The sequence below is a fragment of the Rhea pennata genome, chromosome 1, assembly GCF_028389875.1.
Source record: "Rhea pennata isolate bPtePen1 chromosome 1, bPtePen1.pri, whole genome shotgun sequence".
Lineage (NCBI taxonomy): Eukaryota > Metazoa > Chordata > Aves > Rheiformes > Rheidae > Rhea > Rhea pennata.
The window spans coordinates 6,696,964-6,721,914 of NC_084663.1; the positions used below are offsets into that span (position 1 = coordinate 6,696,964).

At 43.3% G+C, this 24,951-nt stretch overlaps 1 protein-coding gene across 6 annotated transcripts in view; it reads left to right on the plus strand.

The window, feature by feature from the left end:
* CELF2 (CUGBP Elav-like family member 2) overlaps positions 1 to 24,951 on the plus strand; it is a 206,060-nt gene that overhangs the window by 132,308 nt on the left and 48,801 nt on the right. For all 6 annotated transcript variants that reach the window (XM_062580586.1, XM_062580593.1, XM_062580617.1 and 3 more), the window contains exons 4-5: positions 7,104 to 7,152; positions 14,356 to 14,490. In XM_062580586.1, coding sequence (XP_062436570.1) covers positions 7,104 to 7,152; positions 14,356 to 14,490 — 184 coding nt within the window. The remainder of the gene's footprint in view (positions 1 to 7,103; positions 7,153 to 14,355; positions 14,491 to 24,951) is intronic.

Here is a 24,951-nt window from a genome sequence, read left to right on the forward strand (position 1 = left end):
GGAGTCATCTCCAGTGAGACATAGGCTTGAGTGCTGATGTCATTCTGGGAAATGAGTGCTGGCATCTGAAGCCTTCTTGGGCAAATCCACGTGGTCTAGCCCACAGCTGTGCTAGCTGAGATCTGTAAAGCCTGACAGCTTTGCTGGTGCTTATCTGCCATCTCATCACTGCTTTAGGTTCTCACGTTGCCTTTCTCAAGTTAGGTGGGGCTTGAGAGACTTGGCTTCAGGTGCATGGGAACTCGAGATGAACCACCAGCAGTCCCTGTGCCTTGTTCCTCCCCACTGCTTGCTTTCTGCTGAAAAGAGAGAGCTCCTAACCCTCATGTTGGGAGCGGAAATCAATTAGAGCGTGAGGAGCTCGGGCCCCGCTGCAAGTCATTCTCGTCCACGGGGTGAGGCAACCCACCGCTGCGCTGCGTTGTCCGCTCAGAAGTGTGGACAGTCATTTTGCTCCTCGCAGGTACCTCGAGTGGCTGTTGAAACTCAGTCAATTCATGTCGTGGCGGCACTTCGTTATCTTTCGTCACCTTACCGTGGTATTGCGAAGGGAGGAACATGGGCACGCAAGCTCCAATTGGCAAAATGTCAACACAAGTTATTGGTGCTGCAGACGAGATGGATAACGCTTGCTGTTAAAGTAATATCTGGTGTTTTGCTCAGATGTCTAATGGGTTTGCTTTTTAAGCATGGATAATACAAAATATCCCCAAGGCATTATTCCCAACAAGATATAGAATCCCACTTACTGTCTATTTTTAGGATTGAATAGGTTCTGTAAAGGCTCATTTGTTTGTGGAAAAGATAGTTAATCACTTTGGTTTCCATGTGCTTTTGAAGAGGGAAATTTTGCCGTAGCTCCCCATCCTCATCTCTGCTCTGGCTTGCGCATGTCCTGGAGTTGTTGCTGTTTGTGTGGGAGGTAGGAAATGAGGGAATTAACTAAATGGTGTAGAACTGCTAACAGAGCAATGGTAGTTATTTGTACATTATGAAGTGAAGTTGTCACTTCTCGAACTGGCAACTTTTACGTTTCTGTATTAGGGTGCAACTTCTGAAGAAGACGGAGCATCACAGTCTAATTAGCAAACGTACGGGAAGAGCGGTCAGATGTGGGAGTCGCTGTGGAAGGGATCACTAGAATATTATTATTATTTTAAAGCACAGCGTTGTTCTAAGTCACTCAAGCTAATGTTCAATTTAACTTGATTTTTAAAAATGGACTGTAGTGGATTGCAAATGACTGACTTGGAAGGCTTCCAAAAGTCATCAAATTGCAGCAGCTTCAGTGCTCTCCTGCAAAGGCAACAACTTGTTTTAAGCAACCTATATGCTTGTTTCTGTGCTCTAAATAGAAAATAATGATTTTATGCATTACTGCATGAACTATATTTGGCACCCACCACCAGTGTTCATTTTCCCCTGCTTCTCTTTCTCCTTCTTTCCCTCCCTCCCTCTTTCTCTCTCTCTCTCTCTCTCTCTCTTTCCAAAATGCATCTATATGTGTACGATGGAAATCTAGGAAGGCAGGAAACAGAGTGTGTTCTGCTGCTGCCAAAGTTGTATAAATACCTAACATGGCTTAAATCCCTTAAAGCAGGTATTTGTGAAAGGATGACTGCAAACAATAATCAGGCCATGCCACTGCACAGACAGCTACAACTACTACTTAGCATTTATTTGTTTGCGTCTATATATGATGGATGCACACTTGTGCTCCTCTTACCCATGAATACACTAAGATAAATAATTTACACTAGTTTGGGGAATCCGAGGCCCTGTCTGTGCTGGTAAGGTAAGCAGGACCACAGCATTGGTTTCAGTGCTGTCCTGAGGTTGTCTGTGTAGCTTGACTTGTGGCACAGTCCATGCCGATAAGTTGGTTTGGGGCAATAATGTGGGTAGGCGCTGGTCCTGCTAGGCAAGGTGGACAAGACCAGCCTGTTTTGAGGGGGAAGAGAAGTATAGCTGAATAAATGCAAGCTGTGCCATGCCACTTCCCTTAAGAGCCAGCGAATGGTCTCTTGCCTCTTTTATTCCACTAGTATTTATTTAGCCTAAGAGACTGTGCCCTGCTTCCAGATAAGTTCCCTGAAGCTACAGCCAGATATTGACTGTGTATTTCAAGTTAGTTTGACCCTAGAGAAGTAGTTCTAAACAGTTCCCTTTGATAGGAAAATACACTTCTTTCACTTCTGGGAAACGCCGTATTACTTACGAGTCGTATGGGTTTCAAAAAGCAAAATAAGTTGCTGTTGAAGTGATACGAGAAATATGTTCAAGAGCTCCTCCAAAAGGACCCTCCTGAAAGCGTTGGAAGCCAAGAGCTGAATGCGAGAGTCTGCAAATAATAATCCAGAAAAACAACGCTCTCCGAACACACTGGCAATCGTTTAATTCTCTGGGGTTTGGTGGACCGTTTTCCCCTCTTCCCCTGGCTTTTCAGTAGGTCGATGCTTTCCTTCCCAACTTCCAGAAACTGTGAAGGGATGTGCAGGAACCTGTGAGAAAGAGGTTTCAGGTCTTATTTGCCTTGTGCTACTAATCTAATTAGGCTGCACTCACTAATTGGATCAGTAGCCAGGAGAAAACTTTAAATTTGTTCCCCAAACTAGTTATGCAAAGCACACAAGTTTTTTCCCATCCTTCTTGGTGTTGATGCCTCTTCAGGCACATTTCCTCCCCAAGGGCCCTAGATGTGCCTTAATATTTTCTTCATCTTTGGTTTTCCCATTGTTTCCAAAAAGTCCATAGGTTTATAATCCTTCCCCCGAGAGGAATATCAGGGTCCTGTTAAGGTCTCACATCTCTTCTCCTTCTCTCTCCCACATCCTCTCCTACTATTTTATAGTTTTGAGACACATGAAATGTAAAGGAAATCTCCCATGGCTTCAGCAATGATCAGTGCTAGCAAGAAGCAGGTCCCAAAATGATAGAAATGACAAAATACAAGCAAGCTGTCGTCTTTTAATCCTCTTGCTGTTTGCTTGGTTTGGATGTCACCCAAATAATGCGAGTTCTTTAGGGGAATGGGTCAATAATTGCAAGCTCTCACGATCCCTTTTGGCCTTCATCTTGCCATTGGGTAATTATTTTCAATCCCTTCTCCCTTCCTTGGGGCCTTCTGCTTATTTTTGCCCCTGTTGGACCTCTTGCATGCATTGCTCTGGGTTTTTTCCTCGTTCTGTAGCCCCTTGTGTGGGGCATGTTGGAGGTGTTTGAAATACCTGTTGGGTGGTGGAGCAGGCTTTGGTGAGCTTCCAGGAGCAGTCAAGGAGTTGAGAATAAACACAAGGAAGTGCTCCTGCCTGGTTCTCTCTTGGGAAAAAAAAAAAAAAAAAAAAAAAAAAAAAAAAAGAAAGAAAGAAAAAGAAAAAAAAGAAAAGAAAACTTTCACTTAATTTTGGTTGTACCTCCTTGCAGCATGGACTTTGTGCACCGAAGTCCTCTGGGTGGCAGACTCGGAGTGTGCCGGTCCCGCACCGGGCCATGCCTGTGAAGAAGTCCTCCCACTTCCCCCCCTAGTGCCCTTTGCTTACTATCGCCTCTGCTTTTGAGCATCTCCTGAACGAGTAAAGCCCACGGGGGTCGGGGAATCGGATTTGACAGCCGATGAGAGAAAGCTGCCTGAAATGATGGCTTAATCACCGCGACAGCCTCCACGGTCCCAGGCAGCTTTCCACCCTGAGTTAATCGAATTTCCTCGCAGCGGTTGTGCCAGGAAGAGGCTCTCAGCCCACCCACTCGCCTCCTCCCGCGCAGGCATCACCTGGTTTCGGCGAGCAGGCGATGGGTGGCAGGGCTGCAGCAGGGAGGAGGACGCGGAGGCAGGGGAGGATTCATGGTGCTGAAAGGGTTTCGGGTTGGTTGCTCTGTTGGGTTTTCTTCTCTCTGATGAAGTTCTATGTACGTACGGTTGTGTGTGTTCAGGAAAAAGAGGGGGGAGAAAGAAAAGATTTAGCTGATTGGTGATTACGCTAGGCCTTGGCTTGGGCTTGCTGCTGCCCTCACCCCTTGGCTGTAGGGGCCATGCTCAGTATAGTGTATATACTGTATGCATAAATTACTGCAGTTACTTCCCTTACTCTTCCCTACCTACTAATTGCAAAAGAGCGTTCAGAGTGTATTTTTAGAAGCAAAGCTATATTTTCTTCAAGCTGCAGAGGAAAGTGTTTCCTGTTTGCATGGCGACGTGACATACTGAGCCATCGCTTACCTTGGGCTGCCGAAGTGTGCAGCTCTCTGATGTATAGCCACAATAACAGCTTGCTGATAAGACGTGAAATCCTTCATTGCCGTAGATGACATGATTCTAGTGGGTGGCATCTAATTTGAAACAGGTTTGTATCGTCTATAATCTTTTGGAGGGCCTGGGAAAGCGCAGCTCTTTTATTATTTTATAGTCTACAGTTACCCAAGCAAGATATAAAACGCACAGATTATTTTCCTTTTTGCTCGTTGTAGAGTGAAGGGATTGTACCAATTTAGCTTTTGCGTCTGCCCCTTTAATTTTCGTATTCGCTGCACTCTTCTTCGAGATTCATTCTTTTTTTCTCCTTTTTTTTTTACACCTACTTTTAAATATTTTATGGCTACAGAGCTTATAATATGTATTGTCACGGCAGTTGTCTCTAGAGGTCAGCAATGAGTTTAATAATGAGATGCGAACCAGTGACTCTATAAAACCCATTTCGGGTTATAAATGGCATGTTTTATTGAATCCAGTGTTAAAGGTCATTAACGTATCAATTGGTGATGGTCAGGGTTAAACAAGCTTCAACATGAGCCCTCTCATGTTAGAGAACTGACAGTAACGTATTTTTTCCACCTCTTTGCCAAAGCCGTATTTGTGTATTGCATCCCCTTTTGCCATGGGTATGCTACTGTTTAAACCCTCCAGGCTTGGTCTGAATCTTTCATTAGTTTTGCAATGATACGATGCTGTTAAATGCAATGGAATCACTCCTGATTTATGCTTGCTAGTGAGAAAAGAAGTCTACATAAGATCTAGATTAGTTTGATTTTTCTACAGATGCGTATTCCCAAATTTACTGTGAACTGAGCAGTGGCATTCCCAGTGGTCCTAGGATAGTATCCTATATCCTTCTGGCCCTCTAATATCAGGAGACGTATCTCCTCTTGTCTACCTCAGCTTGTCTTTATCTGCTGCTCTTGGCTGCACGCTCCTACAGGCATCCAGACAACTCAACTCCGTCGGCTGCTTTATTGCTTCATCCTTCCGGCACTCCGCAGAGCCGCCAGTGCCTGCAGTGCGCTCATTGGAGCAGGTTGCACCTTTTCTCCTCTTTCACTTTTTTGCTTGCTGAGTGGACGTGTTGCACCACATTGCTGTGAATTTAAAGTCTCCTGCAGTGCCCAGTCTATTGTTGATGCCAGCTAAATGTTAAGCACTAGTTAAAGAAGACGGAGTACAATATAAGTTCCCTTTTTGCTATAAATTAGATTGAATAGGAGCGGTGGACGGAAAGTGCAGGGCTGTTAAAGTCCATTTGGGAAACAAATGATTCAAAGAGAGCAGAATTGTTAAAATTAAAACAAATTTATGCATCCTGGTGGCTACGTCCACCTTGCGGCTTTGCCTTTTCCTTAGGGCACAGTGGGGAATTTTCAGGCAGTACAAGGAATGCATTGATTTGCAGGGCCAGGAAGCACTCTGAATTTTGAGTAAATCTTCTGGGAATATTCACAACAATATTTTATATTTGCTAAAAAGTCTAGCAAATATATCCCTGGAGGTTATGTGACTCCACCAAAACCAACGCAGATTTGCTTGTTCACAGCTCTGGGAACACGTTTGATATGAGTGTATGGATGTTATCTCCCGCTCAGCTGGTTCTGTTTTCCAAAACCAAATTTGGCATTATAGTCTTTATAAAAAATGGCATTGATTCTAACAGTTTTAGGCAATACTCAGCTTTGGTGCACTGAAAGATGATATAAAAGCAGTAAGAGCATAGACTTTCCTGTATGCCCATGAGAACTGGGGAGGGATTGATGAAGAAAGAGAACTCAGTAGCCTCACTGCTGCAATAAGGTTTCTGCAGGCAAATGCCTGCAGTTCTGCAGAGCCCTGCTGAAGAAAATAAGGGGAGCATTTTTGCAATGTAAACATGACTTCTGAAGGCATTTGAGGAGCTCTAACAAATGTCACCTAAATCTATTGCAGTAGATGTACAGCTGGCTATAATCAAAAGAGGAAAGTCCAGTGGAGGTGCCATGCACTCAGATCAGAGAGAGTTTATTAGCTGTTGTGGTGTTGCTATTCCTGAACAGATAGAAGAAAAATTTGGAGGAGATTTCATTGGCATAGTAAATAAGAAGAGATGTGGAAATAACATTTGGTAGCAAAAGACAAGGACACACCATAGCAAGCATGTGAAGACAGGACATCATGTGATGTACAGCACAGAACAGTACAGAGTTTTTTTGCAGTAAGAGGTGGGAAGAAAAGAGGAATAGTTTGAAAAGGAAAAAGTATTGGGAGTTTTTATAGAAAACAGAGCTATTCTGTGTTGTGGTGGAAGCTTTACGAAGGAGCATATGAGATTTTCTAAAAAGAAGGTAAGGTACTAAGCAGTAATAGGAGGTGCAAGTCTCTTCCTCTCCAGTACTGAAAGAATCAGCACATGGTTTTTTAATTACGAGCAAAGTTCATTTGTCAAGCTAAACTCCTCTGAGTGTGTTTCAAATGCTTACTAGGTCTTAAATTACTTGAAAATTCCATCTTGGTTCAGGCAGTGGTTGAACTGGAGAAAAAAGTTGGTAAAATAGAAAGCAAGCATGCCATAAACTAATGAGGGCTGTAACTTTAGTGGTCTTCTGAAACTAGATACAGCAAATTAAAGTTTTATATGAGTCCTGTGGGCCCAATGATCTATTTTTTTTTAATCTTCCTGGTTGTAAAATGCTTCTTTACCATTTTATTTTTTCTTAAAAGCCTATAATATTGTGCTGTTTTGAATTTATATCACTTGAGCATGTTTAATACTGATCCTATATCCTTTTAGCCCCTCATTAGAAACATGATTCTCGCTTTTTATGACTATCCAACCTGCCTTACTCTTTTTCTTTTTTATTTTTAGATGCATCATCCTATTCAGATGAAACCTGCAGATAGTGAAAAGTCCAATGGTATGTGTTTTAACTTATTTTTACTTAATTGTGACTCTCTTTTCATGAAAGCACACAAAACATTGCAAGAGTGTTCCTCCCTGTGCTATGAAAACTGTATGAGGTTTCCCTACAGCTGACAGGTCTGGAAAGATATTGACCTACTCTGAACTCCAATTTATCTTCAGTTTTAAAGAAGGAAATGTTCTGAAAAGCATTCTTGCCTCGGACATGCTGTATGTCATGGCCTACCTCATTACATGTGTCTTCCACTTGCTCTGCTGGGAGTTAGGTGATCCAGGAGCCCCTGGTATTGATAGAATAGAGATGAAATTTTAATGGTGAGAAAACCAAACCAAACCAAAACAAAACAAAAGCAAGCATTCTCATGTTAACAAATTGTGTAAGCGTCTGACGGGTCCTTAAACATTTGCCTAAACTTCCTTTTTTATAGAATGATGCCGTTCTGAATCTCAGCCAAATTTAGGCTTTAATCATATGCTTAGTTCTGAACTGGGAAACCCACCTTGCATCTCGCAGTATATTTATTCCTCTCAACCATTCTAAAATGAATGCTATAATGACAGTAATATCCATTCAGAATACTAGGTTACTGCCTAAGTGGATGTATATGACATGCAAAATAGCATGCTAAATCTATTAAACATGCCAGGTTTGTATATTCAAGGAAATAAGATAATCGGATGGTAACGCAACCTGGCTGTGTGTGATTCTTTAAAAATATATACATGTGTATATTTTTCCCCTTGATTTGTTCCTGTAATTTTCTAAAATGTATGTTAAAGATATCATCTCCCTTCTTAGCTTGCAAGAGCTTCTTTTTCCCATAAGGCCCACATAATCAGAGCTGGTTCCTCCAACAGGCATCTTTGCACCTCATTAATTAGTAATCAGGGCAGAAGCCGTGCACTTAGAGATCTACATACCTGCAAATGTAAATTATGATTGGGCTCTAAATCTCTCCGCAAGGCTTTTTTAAGGCTTCTTTTTTTGCTAATTGTAGTGCATCCCATTTTCAGGCTTCTCCAAGGATTATAAAGTTTAGGAGGAAATTAAAACTTCACATTGTGCTAGACTTCCTATAAGGACAGCTTTCAAAACAAAACTGGCCACAAGCACAGCACATTTGAGCTGTCACTTGTGCTCTCTCTTTCGCGTTATCCAAGAACAGCATTTTAGCAGCAATTTATTGCCTTTCATTGAATGCTCGGAAAAGAGACCAGGGCATCTGCGTGAGCAGGAGGCCAGAACTTGTCAGACTTGTCAGACCCCTCCGTGGTGAGCGAGAGCTTTGCTATTCAAATCAAAATTTCACCTCCTCGTTTTTATTGTGCTTGCAATGGGCAAAGTTTTTTTTCCCTTAGGTACCAGAACACCAGCCAGGACCCTCCGAGCTAATTATAGCCTATATAGGTCCTTCTTTCAAGGAAAAATTTCACTTTAAGTTCCTGGCAAATTAGGAACATAACAGACAATGGAGCAAAATAGACTCCAAATGAATTACGTGTTCATTGCCTGAAGTTTTTCCTCCTAAAGAAGATTGAACATATTGGCAAAGCACTATGGGGAATTGTGCAACTCCTGTTCCTGCTCTGCAAGTAGAACGTGCTTAGAAAGCAGGGTAAATTAGCTCCTCGCTGCTCTTAGTGTGGGCATATCTACATGGTAGTGCTGTCTGCACCATGGGGATACCCTGAATCTTCAGAATAGCCTCTTGTGCCTGTCTTCCACGTGAGAATCACAGGGGTTGGGTTTTAGGGTGGAGGGAGGTTGACTTTCTTTGTATTTTGGGGAAAAAACGTTGAAAGATCTGAGGTTGCCATTGTCCAACTAGATGCCTGCTTTAGTTTTCTGGCAAGTGCATGCACTTCTTGCAGGCATATTGTAGGTGATCGGGTGTAGGAAGCACCTCCATGCAGGAGGTGAGAGTCTGCAAACAGCTTGGAGAGCCAGAAGAGAAGGAACAACAGCCCAGGGGAGTGCTTGGCACATGTTTCCCATATGCTGCAGGCTCTCCATCTGAGGAGGCATGTTAGCTGTGCCAACAGCAAATGGCAGGAAGAAAGCATACCCCTTCAACAAGATTGATTCGTTCAAAGAGGAAGGGAAGGCAGGCATGCCAAGGGGTCTTGGTTTTCATGGTGCTCAAACTTTTGAGGTACACTTGAAACTCTTTGTTTTCTGAGTAATGGGAGGATCTCCCTGCCTTTTGTAAGTGAAGTAGTGTTTTTGAAGTTTCAAAGAGGGTAAAGAAGTTCCCTCAGTCTAAATTTCCAAGCAGCTAGTGAAAAGTAATGTGTGAGGGAGATTGGGCATTCACTGCTGTTCTTCCACATCTGTGGAAAGCTTGAAAGACCTGTTCAGGTTCCATTCAGGTGAGGTCCCCATGTTCATTTTACAGAGTTTTTTCAAAGAACAGTATTTGCTGTGTGATAATACCAAAAATCCTGCTGAGGTGGATGATTTTATGGTCATTTGCCCATTTCTAGAATTCAGATCCAAAAACATGTGAAGGGCTTATAATTTTGTGACTCTTCCTAAACATTTTGCTTTCTACCACGTTCCCAGTTGTGGTATCAAAATACAACCAGAGAAGATTCATGCCTCCCCATATTAAGTCTCCCGCAAAAAGATTTGAATCAGCACCCAAGCCCAGGAGTGCTACTATGAAATGCTCCTCCTTCCCCGTCACTGTACCTGTGTTTAGATTTATGTGTCCCTTCATAAGCCTGTCCCTTAGCACAGAAGGCCAAGCTTGCCTCTTGGAAATTGGGAGAAGGATGTAGAAATTATACCTCTTGTACTTGCTTAATGAAGTGCCTTGGCACCTCTGCAATATTCAAACTTCATTAGCAACATGAAGATCTGTTTTCTTCTGGGTAAGAACTGGGTGACTGATAGATCTAGGCAATCATCTCCATCCCTTCCCTCCCTACAGGAGTGGGAATGGAGAACGATAGCTCATGTCTCTGAGTCATCTCTCCTCTCACACGGGTGAACCAAAGCGTAATCTCTCCCACTGAGCTTTTAGCAGCTAGAGTTGATAGAGAAAGATTTGCCTTTAGGTCTAATTTTGTCTATTTGTCTACCCTGGAGGATTCTTAAAAAGCTCTTGTTGTTGATAAATGTAGCATCCCTGAAAGAGTTTCAGATGATGAAGTTTATAGTATATCCTGTTCTGATCACCCATTAAATATAGTCCTGACCACCTTTATATCACTAGTCAGTTAGTGGGTTTAACGCATTGGCCAAGTTTCGGTTAAGAAACACCTGCCAGAAAAGCATGGCTTGAAGGCTTTGAAGACTCCACCATTGCTAGTTTGCTCTCCAGTGTTCATCACTCACAGCATTTGGCTATTTAAGGATGTTTTCCTTTTTCAAAATTGTAGGTTCCTGCACGCTAATCCAGCAAACCGTGTAAATGCATGCTTGACTTTATGTAGTCAGTAGTCACATGCCACAATTTAGTAAATACTTAATTTTTTCTGGATCAGGATTTGAATACTGTCAATACTTTTAGGCACATATCCTGAGGATAGTATACTCTTAAATAGTTCAAAACACCAACGCTTCAGGGAAAATGATGAAATTCTCCATGAAAAAGGGGAGGGGGGCCAGTGGGGGAGAGCTGTGTGATCTTATCATTTATTTTTATTTATTTTATCTGTGAAAACTTGAAGAAATAATTTTGAAATTCTAAGTGGCACGACTTCGCCGACTTGGAGGGAGTAATAAAATGCCATATGTTAGCACTAACACATAGAGAAGTTGATAATTAATGCAAGCAGCCCTGGATCCAGGTGTGACTTTGACAGATTGTACGCGAGGGTTTTTCACAGGCTTACAGATAAGGATAAAAAGTCTGTTTTCCCCTTTTCCCTCCTGGAAGAAAAAAAAATAATAAATAACCATTTATACATAATTAACCATTTCTTGATTGGCTCAAAAGAGAAGGCAACTTCTGGAGGGGAAATGTGCTCTTGAACTGACAGGGGCTGTCAAAATGTATAATAAAGGAATATTCCTGCGATTTTTCATGAAGGAATTTTGGGGGTTTAGAATGAGAGAAGAGCAAAGTTTGTAGAACCTTAAGGCAGATTCCCATGATTATTGTAGGTTTTAGCTCTTCTGTAGCATACTGATAATAATCACTGCCCTTCATTCCCATGGATTAGCACAAGTGACCTAGTAATCTGAGAAATGGGGAGTGCCCTCCTAAAAAGTGTTCATTACTGTTGGAAAGCTAAAAAATCGGACCCTCAGAATGGCATTTTGCAAATTGGGTGTAGCACTGCCAGAAGGTAGGAGACTCCAGCGTGAAAGCAGACCTAAAGCAAAGGTGGAATTCATCTCACCTACCTTTCCACAGCTGAAGTGTGGTTATGTCTCCTCAAGTGAGATACCCAGGCACTCTTGCTAGGCAGGGGAGAGCTATCAGTGTGCTTCATGGGGTTGTGAGAAAAGTTCACCTCATTGAAAAACAGATTATCTGCAATTAGTTACATAAGGTTCCCGCACCGCGAACACCTACAAAATATTTTCATCCCAAATCCAGCAGGTTTAGCCCTGGCTGTATCGCACCAAACTGTGCCTGGGCAGCAGAGCTGACCTGCGTTTGTAATATGCAAAGGAGGAGTATGCTAACCTCTAAATAAATTTGACCCGTGCTTCTTACAGTCTGTTATCTGTTTAATTCTCACTCCATTCCTGCAAGGCACATAAGGAGCCTTTTAGGAAATAAAGGGCAGAAACAGGTGACCAAAAATGCAGAAGCAAATTCAGGTAGTCAGTCTTATGCAGGTGAAAATGCATTCCTTTTTCTGCATGAAAATATGTAGCTGAAATTTACTTCGACCTAATAATATCAGAGGTTACATCAGACAGGGTGAAAACATGTCATTTTGATCCTAACTATTGTCCCTTTAAATATTTTTTATCCTGGGCCTCTAGCCAAAATAGAATAGCAATTTTCTTAAGCTTCAGCGGTGAGCAGCGCTGCCAAATGGCGCTGAATGCCGAGCACGTCACCATATCAATATGTTTTCTGTACTCTGAGCATCCTTTGTGAAATCTGCATTTCTAAGATGTACAGTACACGGGAGCTGGATGTTTAATTTACTACAAAATCACCCTGAAGCTGAAAACCTGCAAATCATGTTAGTTAAATGGGATGTTTATAGGTTTACTAGCAAAACTGAAGGAGGCCGGTGGGGAGTTTGTCATCAGCTCCTCTTTGGGGAAATTAAAACAAAGCCTTCGCGTTGGGCTTTGAGGGAGGGCAGAGGCGTGCTGGGGGCCACCGGGGCTCTGCTGCTTGCTTGGCACATGAGGATCCTGTGTCAGTACAAAGTCCCTCATTTCTTTGAGTTTCCATCTGAATTTCTTTACTTAGAGTCTTTCTCCAGGGCCATAGCATGTGGCCAGTGTCAAGCGCTCAGCCTGGCCAGGGACCTTCCTCGAAGGGATGATTCATGACAGTAGAGGCATTTTAAGCAGCCAGGTTGCAGGTATCATCATCTCACCTGCCCACGCAAGTGCCCCCAGCAGGCGTGAACTTCCCCCTCCGCCTTGCCCAGCGGCAGCTGGAGCTCCAGCCACGGCCCCGCTGGCGGCTCACCCAGTGCCTGCCTATGGGCTCCACCACCATCCATACAATAATTACTAGGAACACCAGGGCCCACTAAATATTACAAATAAGGTGTAGAGTTTCATGAAGAGATGTTTAAAATATATATATATATCAATCCCGGTCAGAAGGTCTTATATACTGGTCTATATAGAACAGGCTCATCCCACATGTTCATCATCGGTTAACCCTTTCTGAACGGTTAACCTGTACGTGGAACCTGAGTATAAAGTGGGAATTAAGATGTTGAGACTTGAGGAATGTCTGCTGAGAAAAGCTGCTGCTCCTGAGCATTAAATTCACACCAATTTTCTTGCAAGCTTGTGGAGTGAGAAGCTGAGATTCCAGGGGCTGGCCTCTGTTCTGGAATCTGGAAAAATGTGTGGTCTTGGCACTTGCTTGTATAAAAGCTACAAATACTTTTTAAACTCAGCAATTCAGAGAAAAAATTACTTCCAGCACCTCTCTTGTGATCAATAAACATGAACCTCTTCTTCTTTATTGTTGAAATTATTAAATGCCGTTAAAGTGTTGAAGTATAACACAAATAAAATCCTATGAAAATAGATGCAGTTTCTTCCTTCTCAGCTGCAATTTATTCCATTTGACAAACTCATGCTAATACAAGGAGAGTGGGCTGGGGAGCAAGGGAAGAGTCATTATTATTTTTTGTTAGCCCCAAAATGAAAATACTTCATTACAAAAATAATTTGCACAATAATAGAAATAAATAAGTGCACTGCAGACTCTCTGGAGTAAAGCCTTCCTTCTCTCTTTGCTTCCCCACCAGCTCTGACAGCCTGCTCATTAACAGTGAATTGGATTTACATGCCATTTCGAGAGAAGAAGAAAGCACTAGAGTATATACTGTATAATAAGCGCTTAGGTTTTTGGTTCAGTATAGATGGGATGGCGAGGTAACCTTTTTTTTTAAAAAAAAAAAAAAAGAAAAAAAAAAAAGAAAAGTCTTTCCAAGAGGAGTTAAGTTTTGATGAGCTGTTTCTTTCTTGACAAGAGTCCGCAGCTTCGGACCGGTAGCTCGGCGTTGGATTAGGAGGATAGCAGCCCGGCTTCGGCTGGCGTTGGTGATGATACGGGCGGGAAACGTTTTACCAGTAATTCTGCGTTTCTCGCAAGCGCAGCGTTGGAGGGGGTGGCTCGCGGAGAGCGTTTTGAGCGTTTCTTCACCCTCTCCCCGTCGTGATTTCTTCCGGGCCTGAAGGAATCTGTCTGCGTGAGCATCTGTGCGAGGGTATCTCTGCTCGCTGATTTTCGCTTCGAAGCCGCCGCGGGGAGGCACAGGCGGCAGGACTGGGGCGGCCAATTAATACATTATCCAAACAGCAACCACCGCTGAAAAAAAACAGTGGTCGTGGGGGGGGTGAGATCAAGAAAAACCGGAGATTCGGGCTTGGGGGGAAGGGCAGTTGTGAGTATAAAGTGTTTGCCTTAGGACTTGTCTTCAGTTACAGAGCCGGCCTCACGTGACGGGAGCCCGGTTTGATGTGGTAATGAAGCATTGATCACAGGAAAAAAGATGAAATGGCCTTTGCTCATTCATTATTTTTATCTTCTAGCTGTGGAAGACAGAAAATTGTTCATAGGAATGGTTTCGAAGAAGTGTAATGAGAACGATATCAGGGTGATGTTCTCTCCGTTCGGCCAGATAGAGGAGTGCCGAATCCTCCGGGGACCCGACGGGCTGAGCAGAGGTGAGCGTGCCGCCCGCGCCGCCTCCTCGCGCGGGGGCCGCCGGGCCGGGCCGGGCTGGGCCGAGCCGGGCCGGGCCGGGCCGGGCCGGGCCGGGCCGGGCCGGGCCGAGCCGAGGCCGCCAGGCGTCCCGCGGCCGCCTGAGCTGCGCGCGGGGGCCGAGCCTGCCGCCTTGCCGTCGCCCGTGCGGTGACGTGGGTCCTCGCGCTGTCCGTCGGCCGGGAAGGTCCCCCGGCGCCCCGCGGAAAACGCCGGCTGCCGGTTTTTCTCCTCTCGTGGGGTCGAAGATCCCTCCCCGAGCCCGTCTCGGCTCTGGACCGTCGGGCCCGAGGGCAGGGACCGTAACTGGCTGGCTGAAGGCAGGCGGGGGGGACGGGAGCTGGCCCACGTCGTAGCGCTGTATCTCCTCAAACCCCGCGTTTTTTACAACTGTGTGCAAAACACGGGTCTGCTGTAACTGGGGAGCCAAGAGGTTAGCCGAAACCCAGAGCTTCACCCGGACCAAGCTTTTGAAAAGGGACTTTTAGAGCTTGTGCCTATATCTCAACGCAAAGCCCAGGGCCGAGGTATGGAGCAGCGGCGCAGAGCCGTCGCGCGGCTGGCCTGGCCCTCGGACACCAAGTGCGGCGCAGGCTTCGGTAGCTGGCGATCCCTTTTGGGTACCAAAGCGCCTTCGGAGAGAAAGGCTCTCTGCAAAAGAAAAAAAAAACATATTGGAAAGAAAAATAAATGCATGCTGATGACCTAGGCTGCATATTAACTCCAAGGTGTACAGACCTGGAATTACTCTCAGAGCACGAACCTTTTCGCAAACTCAGTGCCAGGTGATGCTGAGGGCAAAAGCGAAACATGACAGTCCCGTCTGTCAGCGGGGAAGGATGCCACGGTACTAGCCACCGTCACTGAACGGCACAAGGAGTAAAGGAAGTTTGAGTGTGGAGCAGTGAAGAACATCACTTCTGTTTCTATAGGAATATTTTTATTCTATCCATAAAAATGTAGCGAAATCACAGTTTATGCATTTTATTACATTTTCAAAACACACAGAAAAAGATAACAGTGTGCATTTTGCATATATTTATATATTTAACATCTGAATCTACTTGTTTCCTGTAGGCTCTGGAATCTGCAGGATTTCGTGCAGCAATTTGTGCGTGACGTTGAGAAGTCACGGTTTTTTGTTTGTGTGTTGCCCAGCCTGTGCAAAATGCCTAGAAGTTTTGACAGGGGAAGTTGCATGCATCATTATATGTTTCATGGAGCTGGTTGAAAACATTTACTCTCCCACTTCTGAATATGAAGCACTCATTGAAAAGATACACTAAAAAGAAATAGGGCACCCCAAGAAAGTTCTGCATTTTGCATTTTCTTGCATTTGTGCATGCTTAGACTGCAATCCCACCAGTTTTGGAGCTGGATGCAGCAGTCCCTTTGGACAAGGGGAGCTTCAGGGTCCTGGCTTTTGCCTTGGGGAAGGCTAGAGGGAAGGTCTGAGGAGGTCTCTGCAGCTCAGTAATGTGTGTTTTGCTGGTGAAGCTGAGGGCTATTGATGTCTGTCCAGACCCTATGCTGAGGCAGAACAGATATTTCTAATTTTTAGCAATTATTTCTCTTGCAAGCAGCACAGAGCAGAAGGGGTTCTGCTCTGTCAGTCACAGGTGGAAATGGTGCTAAATAACTGCTGAAATAGCAAGAATTGGGCATCAGATATTTTGAGCCTCAAAAGAATTAAGTGATGCACTGGCACCACCAGCAAAGAAATGGATCTTTTCTGGGATTCATAGAAATCCAACTGCATTCTGGCTTTTATTCCCTAGACAAGGATATTCTGCAAGCATAAAAAAGCTAATTAGGAAATCCAGTAGGGTGGTTTTGTTCCACAGTAATTAGCAATCTCGCAAGAGTCAGGAGCTGAGATTTTTAAGCCGTGTCACGCACATCCCCAGCAGAGCAGTGCCATCTGCCCGGCGGCAGAGTCATGGGTTAACGTGTCGCTCTTTCCCGCCAGAGATCCTGCCAAATATCGCGGTCCAGGTAGGTCACACTCCGGTAGCCTTAGCAGAGCTGCATCCTCGCTGCCGCTCGGGTTTATTTTGGTCCCAGTCACGCCTGATACTCCATCGTGCCCTCATGCATCATGGCTAGTTAAGCTCGAATTGCTTTCTACGCACCCGTGTTCACACCTGAAAATGACTTCAGCTCTGCCAGCGGGGTTCTCGGGCAGATGTTTATCAGCCTCACGAAACCACCTCACCGTGCGAGGAGGCAAAGCACTGGGAAAATGGTCGGGATCGCAGCGTTGAAAAGGAAAACGCTGAGGGAGATTTGCAGCGGAGGGATCTTGGCTGGAAAAGCACAGGGTCAAAAGCTGTTTCACGAATGGAATGCATACAGTTAAATCAGTGTAACAAGTGCCGATGCTTAGTGGATTTTAGTTCACGTTACCATTTCCAAGATGTTGCTTCCCTCTGCCACAAACGTTGTGTGTTTTCCCAGCACCCTTCCGGAAGTGCTTCCCTCCGGGCACAGAAAGGGGAATGAAAAACAGGCACTTTCTCAGGAAAACACTGTCCTCACGATGCCAGAGCCTTCAGGAACTCACAGTGCTCCAGCAGCGCAATGGAAATACGGTCCAATAAACTCGTTTGGCATCGCTTTCCAATTGCATAACGTGGCATCTCACAAGAAAGGAGCTTGAGAAGTTTAGTCGTTGGTGCTTATGCCAGTTTTGGAGCTTTGTAAGAGGATTCAGGGAAATAATCTTTATCACCAGCAGATAGTTGCAAACTCCTAGTTACATGGCTTGGCAAGATGATATTGTTTTGTGCTCCTTTTTTTCTTCTTCTTTTTTTTTTTAATGAAGAGCAAAAGCTTTCGGTTGACTTTTTGACCATGTCTACACTGCAACCACGATGATGCTGCTAGCACGGGAACGGACTGCTGCAGATCCCCAGGCTGGATCTAGGGTTGTAGAGGCTCCAACAGCAAGGAAGAAATCCCTCCCGGTGGCAGCAAAGGAACATGTAACACTTGAGGAGGAGCACGAGATAGGTGCTAAGATAAAGAGAGAGGGAGAGAGACTGAACAGGTTGTTTCTAGTGTAGTTTCTAGCTAGGAGTTGACTGAACTTCATTAAAGTCGCACCATCAGTGTTTCCCCTCCAAATTTCTATTGTCAGCTCTTTGAAACACATCTCTACAACCAGATTAAAATAAAATAATGATAGAAAGATTAAAAATAGTGATGCAAAGTCCCAGTAGTGGAGCAGTGTGTTTTAGGCAAATTTAGAATTTTTCCCGAGGTCATTTTTTCCCCTGTTGTTTGCTCCTGCATCTAAAAAATAATTGTTGTTTATATCTGCAAGTGGTTATATTCTGGCCAGTTATAACAGATAGGCAGCAACCAAAAGGCATTGCCCTCTGACGGCTCTGAGACTGTTCCTGTGAGTAATTCTCAACTGTGAAAAACATTTAAAAATAAAAATACCCTGTTGGCTGTAGAGATAAAGAAGCCAAAGACTCAGCAGACACGGAGGCTGGCCTTGCTTTAGCAGGGTTCGTGGGCCTATCTAAAGCAGCTTGCCACTGCCTGTACTAAATTCATTATTCAAAGCAAAGGATTCAGCCTGCAGGGTTGTTTAATCCGGCACTTTTTCTTAAGAGCTAAGTATGCTTTACAAAAATTCATGATTGTGATATCATGGGCTAAGCTTCATTATCATGGAAAAGCAGAAGTGAACTGCCTCAGATGATTAAGATTTTTTAAATCACTTATTGTGCATGGCTTAAGGAAACTTTCGGACCTCCTGACTCCTCGCACTGTGTAATGTCTGCAGGAGCACAGATGCGAACGCAGACAGCCATGGGATAATAGCTAGAGCATGCGAAAATAGCCAGAAATATCCCCATTTGATTTGCAGCTGTGATTCTGAGGTGCTAGGTGACCGTATTTGAGTTGCTCTCCCATCAGCTCTCAATTATATCATTCCTTAAAATAAGGATAGCAGTGTTCCTCCACTTTGCAAAATACTTAAAAAAAAAAAAAAAAAAAAAAAAAAAAAAAGATGGATCAATATCTCTGCATCACTCTAGGAATTATTATCATCCATAATGATGATTTTAAAAAAATCCGCTTATCATAGGAGCACCACATAGCAAATTATGCTGCTGTATTGCTAAATGCAGATTTATATAACAGATACAGAAAGAAGTCAACTGGATTAATAGCATGCACTGAAAAACCTGCTAATTACACGTATAGACACTTGGATCTACCATGAACGCTGTAGAAAAGCTCCAAATGCATATTCCTACGTCTTCTACGCTCCTATTTGGCTGACTTTTTAACGAAACATCACTAAGCACATGAGACAAGTGAATATTTCTGCAGACAGTGGTTACAGGGAATTACTTTGTTCATTTGTTTTTGGAGCAATTTAGAAATGACCTAGAGAGTTACACCATGGTCAGGCAATTAGATTGATAAAATTCATAACTTCTGAGATTTGAGGGGGTTTCTTGATAAACAAGTAAAAAAAAATTAATATTAGCATCATAATTACTTGCAGTGAAGGGTAGGTGAGTGGGTTTTATGCCTGTTTGTTTTTTCTCATGGATATTTACTGCTTCTGCAATGAGCTGAAATGCCAAGCATGGGAACAGCCTGGATTGGTGGCCACCTTCTCACTTCAGTATCCGTAAGTGCTGGGAAAGGAGCACTGTGGCAGTGCAACATTTTTAGTTTCCCTGCAGAAGCAGTCCTTACTTCTCTTGCTGTAATGTGGAGGCTTCAAATTTTTTTCCAAATGTTGTAGCACATTTAATTTTGGGGTGTTTTTCCTCTGCTGAAACTTTTAAAAGGCTGGAAAGGAGGGGACAAATTAAGATAGGGAAAAGAGCAAAATAAAGCCTTAGGGGGGAAGTATGTCTGGACGTTGCTCAAGCCATCATGTTTGAGGTCCAAACAAGAAATAAAGAAATAATTAAAGGGGTAGAAAAATCCAAATATAAAGATACTCTTTCTTTCTGAAAATGGCTTTTTAAAATGGCCATATTTTCACTATTAATAAAAGCCATTTGGAGGTGTTTCATATTATGATCACTCCCAGAGAAGCTAACTCTGTGGGAGACAGACCATATTTAAGCGATCAGCGTCTCCACTGGCCTTTTGCTGGTCCCTCTGAATCTCAGATTTCCATTGCTACATCTCCTCAGCAGTGCCTCCCCACAGGGAGGTTCGAAAGGAAATAATTTGCAAGAGTTTTTATTTCAGTGAGAGGATCGTGAGGGCACTGTTAGCGAATGTGGTCTTTGGTAGCAGGTTGATTCGGGTTTTGAGCAGACTCTGGTTACCGAGGGCTGTGTTTTACGGAGCCGTCGGTTGACTGCCCAGTTATAAGCGCTTTAAGGGGAGCCATGGACTTCAGCGAATTTAAAATCTAGAATCTGTCGTCCAGTCGATAGGCAGGAACAGTCAGTAAAGCCAGAGGGATAAGACATGTTTACAGGACATGCCTGTCATTACCTTTATGTGCCTGATGTGCCTAAACTGAAGAGCTTCTCTGTGACTTTTTGAAGAGCCTTGACTTCGTGCTGAGTAGTTGCACTTGTTCTCAGACCTAGTTATCTATCCTCAACAGGACCAAATGTCTGTCCACTAAACAAGTTGCTCTCTAATCTCTAGCTGAAATGCGTGTGAACCACTCTGAGAGATTTTTCTCTGATCCCTGAAATTGGAGGCTGCCACCTAGAGTGGTCTTTGCTCCGGCTTATCCTCTGTTACTGGAGTGGTTTAGCCCATCGAAACATGCCAAAGAAAAGGCAAAGTCTGTTTTGCCATCTCAACTAGAAAGCATTTAACACCTCTAGAACTCTTTTTGTCCCTTCTGAATTTTCCTAACTTTTTGTTTGAGCCACAGCTTTTCTTTAACTGGAGGCTGTCATCTCAGCGGATCCCAAAATGCCTCTTGGAGGAGTCATCGTGGCTTTTCCCTGTTATTTTTTCCTAGGAAGCCAAGAAGAGTCCTGTCTACAGTGAACTAGGACTTGGCAGTACAACCGTAACACCATAAACTACAGAGCCATAGCACAGGGTGCTAGGATTGCTTGGATGGTGGTGAACAGCTTGTCTTGAGCTTTCTTCTGTGTCTGAGGGGTCATTGTATATATATATGTATGTGTGTTTTTCTTAATTGATTACATCTGCCTTTATTTTATCTCCATAACTTTTGAAGATGCATTTTTTAAACTTCCACTCTCAACTATAGGCCTAGGTTTTCTTGGCATAGGTATGAAATCAGGGCCCTTACCCTGACACCTCCATACTTTAAAATGTTCTACTTTACTTGCAGCTCACAAGTTTTGATGTTACGCAATCCGGTGCATGAACTGCCAGCTGAACACTTCAAAATAGTCTCTGAAAGCCCAAGATGAGAAGAACTCAGTGAAACAGAAGTTGAAACGGGGCAGTGCTGAGCACTTTTGAATATTGCAGATAACTCAGTCGCTCGAGAAGCAAGCCCTAGGATCAGGACAGCGTGGTTCAAGAAGGAAGCCTTTATGATTTTGCCAGCCTTTTCAAAATTCTCTTTCAGTTCTGGGAGGGGAAAGACAAACCTGGGAGTTTGGAGCTCCTTTCAGCTGGAGATGACAAGTGTAACAGATGCGTTCCCAAATTGCCTCTGCACCAGGGCTCTGCACCTCTCTCATTCGGGCCATAGAAGGAAATTACTTGCTGAAACCCTTCCTTAGTCAATCATTTATCCGTTCGAGCTGGTCGGAAGGCAGCCTTAAAGAAATAGCTAAAGCTCTCGTGGCCTCCTTCCACCCTCCCCTTCTGTTTCTGTAGGTGATCCCTGACGTTTTGAACCCCGAGGTGAGAAATAATTGCAACTTGACTTGCAGGTTGGCCATATTTACAAAGAGTATTTTTTTTCCAAGGTTAGGTAGCTAGTGATATGAGAAGAAGTAATTTCAAGGTGTTAGCAGCAGAAATATCCCCCTCTGTAGGTTTTTTTTTTTTTTTCTCCATAGCTGCTGACTGTAAGAAGGGAGTAATTGAAATATCTGGGCTTGATATGGTAGAGCAGGGATAGTTTGCTTAGAGCTGTTTTGCTGGATGAGCCTGGCCCATGCACTGCAATTGCAGCAGCATTTGCTGCGACAAGGTAAGCAGGCATGGAAATATTTCTTGTTTCCTTGCACCGCGAGGCGTGAAATCTGATTAGTCTTGTCTCGTTATAATTGTGATTAACAGCTCTAAAGCTGCAGCCGTGCTCCCAAATGGCCACCTGAATCCGTGAGATTGTACAGAAAAGGGAATTTTTTCCCCATCCCATCAGAAACAGCTACTGGTTTGGGATGGTTCAGGGCTGGCGGAGCTGATCTGTCTTAAACAGGGAGTGAAATCTTGAGTGCATAGACATCGATTTCCAGTTAAGTTCAAGGCACGCAAGGAATCACTAAAGTGTACATTCCCCGTATAGAAAATGAAAGGCACTGCCACTGTATGGAGCATACAAGCATCTCCAAACAGCTTTTCTGAATACCTAAATCGTATGTGCAAGTTAGGTGGTTAAAAGTGGACTGAATCCTATTATATAGGTTTATCTCCCCTTTAGCATGACAGTCTTATATAGAAGGAAAGGATCCCATGTTTCACACATAGTAAAATATATGTGCATACATGATATATATGTGAGTTTTGCTTGTGAGTGTCCAGGTCTGATAACCCTTGCATGTGAACATATTTAACGTTTCAGTCTAGAGCAATGTCTAGAAAGACTGGCCTAGATTATCAATAGTTTAGAAATGGAGTGCTCGATTTTTAGCATTATTATTTAGGCAAATCAGGTGTTTGTTGTGCAAGTGGTCAGCATCCATCAGTGGGAAATGGGCAGCGGCCTGGAGATAACACGGGGACCCAACCTTGTAGCCGCTGCCTGGCAGACCATAATTAAAACGCAATCTCCTCTTGCCTGCAAAAGGCTGCAAATCCTCATATTTTAGCAGCATAACGTCATTCATCTGGCATTCCCCTTTTCCAGAGAGCAGATTTCCTTTAAAGAAGTAGCGCACTGTATGGCACTTTTACAGGAGATTGCAGCAAAAATCTTCTCCCTCCAGGACAAAGGAAAAGGGAATGCAAGCGAGTGAATTTGGGTTGAGGAACAAGGAGGGAGCCTTTGCCATTGTGTCAGACGGTGAAAAAAAAGAGAAAAAAAAAAAAAAAACAAAAGCACAAGGGAGGGAAGAGCAAGTCTGCTTGCTCTTGAGTACAGCTTGCCTTCTCTGCTGATTCACGTTTCTTTTGAGACCTGCTAATTGCAACGTCCCTCAGTAAGTTACTTACAGCAGTACTGCTGGGTAGAAATTGTGATAAATGCATAAACTGTGTCTTACTGATTTTTGTTGACATTTTACATGCTTCTTATGCATGCTTAACCTCCATTCAGTACTTGTCACTGCTGTACACACTCCTGGGTAATGAGAGCAGAAGAAGTGAAGGAAGCGGTGGCTTGGCCGTTCCGAGCAGCGTTATCTGTACGGGGCTGCGTGCCCGCCCCCCGGTATAGCTCTTATTTGTGCTCATCTCCCTTTGGAGTCGCAAGACAAGAAATGAAAACCTTCGGTGTTATTTCCTCTGTTAATAAGTGAAATGTCTTTTAAGAGAGATTACTTTGAGACTGACGGTAAACTTGGGCCTCTTTAATTTTAGTGCACAGCAGCAATGTGGAATCTAGCCGAGGTACTGTGGCTTATTTACCATTCTCCTACACATTTTGTCTAGAATGCCTTATAGAAAGCTGTTCGTTACATCGTTTCCTTTGACAAAACATTTGTCTCTGATTAACAGTAGTAGCAGCACGTAGCGTGTCTAAACAGTAGTAAGACATCGGCAGTTGTTTCGTTATCTGAGAAATACGTGCAGTGTCACGTGAAGCACGCAGGTCATTTTTATTACGCTGACCTGCCAGTCAGAGATGTATAATCCAGCTTAGGTTCCCTTGTATCAAGGGCCTTTACCTTAAAAAGAAAAATACCGCATGATGCAAAAATGCATTGACTTTATTTTCATGATTAGATGTAGTGCTTTTGGGTAATGATCAGGCATTGCTTTCTCTTACTGTTGTTTGATTAAAATGTGAATACAGTCTTGACTTGATAATCTTACCAGGTACACACGGAGCAAAAAAAAAAAAAAAATACTTTATGCCTCAAATTGATTTACACAAACCAAACAATCTGTTGCTTGTTGGATTGCAAAATGGTTTATTTTGCCCATTGGCCACAGGGGCAACAATATTGCATTTTTGATGCCAGAATGTAGCTTTCATGCATTAGCTCTCAAATGACAATATGCTTTAGTCTCTCAGTGCTTAGATTTGCTTCATTTGGAAATCTTTTAAGTAGTAATAATAATAATGTTTTGAGGAAATTGAGTGGAACACCAAATTATTCTCTGAAACCTAAGTTCAAACTGTGCAAGGCTAAGGGAGCTGAAAATCAATGCACTTTTAAAGTCATTAGAGATCACAAGTGAAATAAGTCTGTGTTGCGTTAGCTAAGCTTTTAGTGTGCCATGGTATTATTACAAAATCAGCCTGAATCTGCATTAATTTCACAGCCTTTTTCTTTAAGATGCCCAAGGGTGCACGAAGAACAAAATGTAAATTTTCAGAAAGCAGTGTTCTTATTAGTTAGAAGGGCAGTGAGTCATGCACTAAAAAGCTGCCCTCTCCCCTGCCCACTGTAGGTATGACTGACAATAGTAAAAGAGTGGAAAAAGTGGGAAAATAGCCCGGGCATTAGCCTGCTGGCTTTTTTATGATTTGAATAGGGAGAAAAAGTGATTTCTCAGTTATTCAGCATGTAGCTTCAGAATTGTTAAAGTTGGTGGCAGCTTTCAAGGAGTTACCCGTGCGCCCAGGACTCCTGAGAAACAAAAAGCCCAAAAGATTTCTATTTTGAAATATGCTATTTTCTTACATGCTGAGAGTCCACCTACGTTACTGAGTTTTGTCTGAGTCTTTCTGGAGTTAGTTGCAGAGTAAATACACAGTGGGGCTTTCCTCCTCCTCATTCGTGGGGTTGCTCTTGGTGCCCTACTGCGTTTCCTAGGTGACCTTATGGATTCTTCTTAAATTCTCAGTTCAGTCGCCAGTGATGCCAGTCATGTATTTGCTCTCCAAAATTTGCCTGCACAAAAGACCTAGCTGTTAATGCATGGCCTGAACCGATCAAGTGCTGCAGTCCAAACTGTACGCAAAGGCCTCACTTATTTCAAACCCTGTGGCTAAAGAACAAAAACCAAAAAAAAAAAAAAAAAAAAGAACAAATTGAAGAAAAAAGCCAACCATTTCTCTTCCTCCATCCCCACCTATTTTTTTTTTCCTTCCATCTATGGTCAGATTAGCAAGTCAGCACTGTCGATAAATAAACTAGAGAAGTTGTTTATTTTTTATG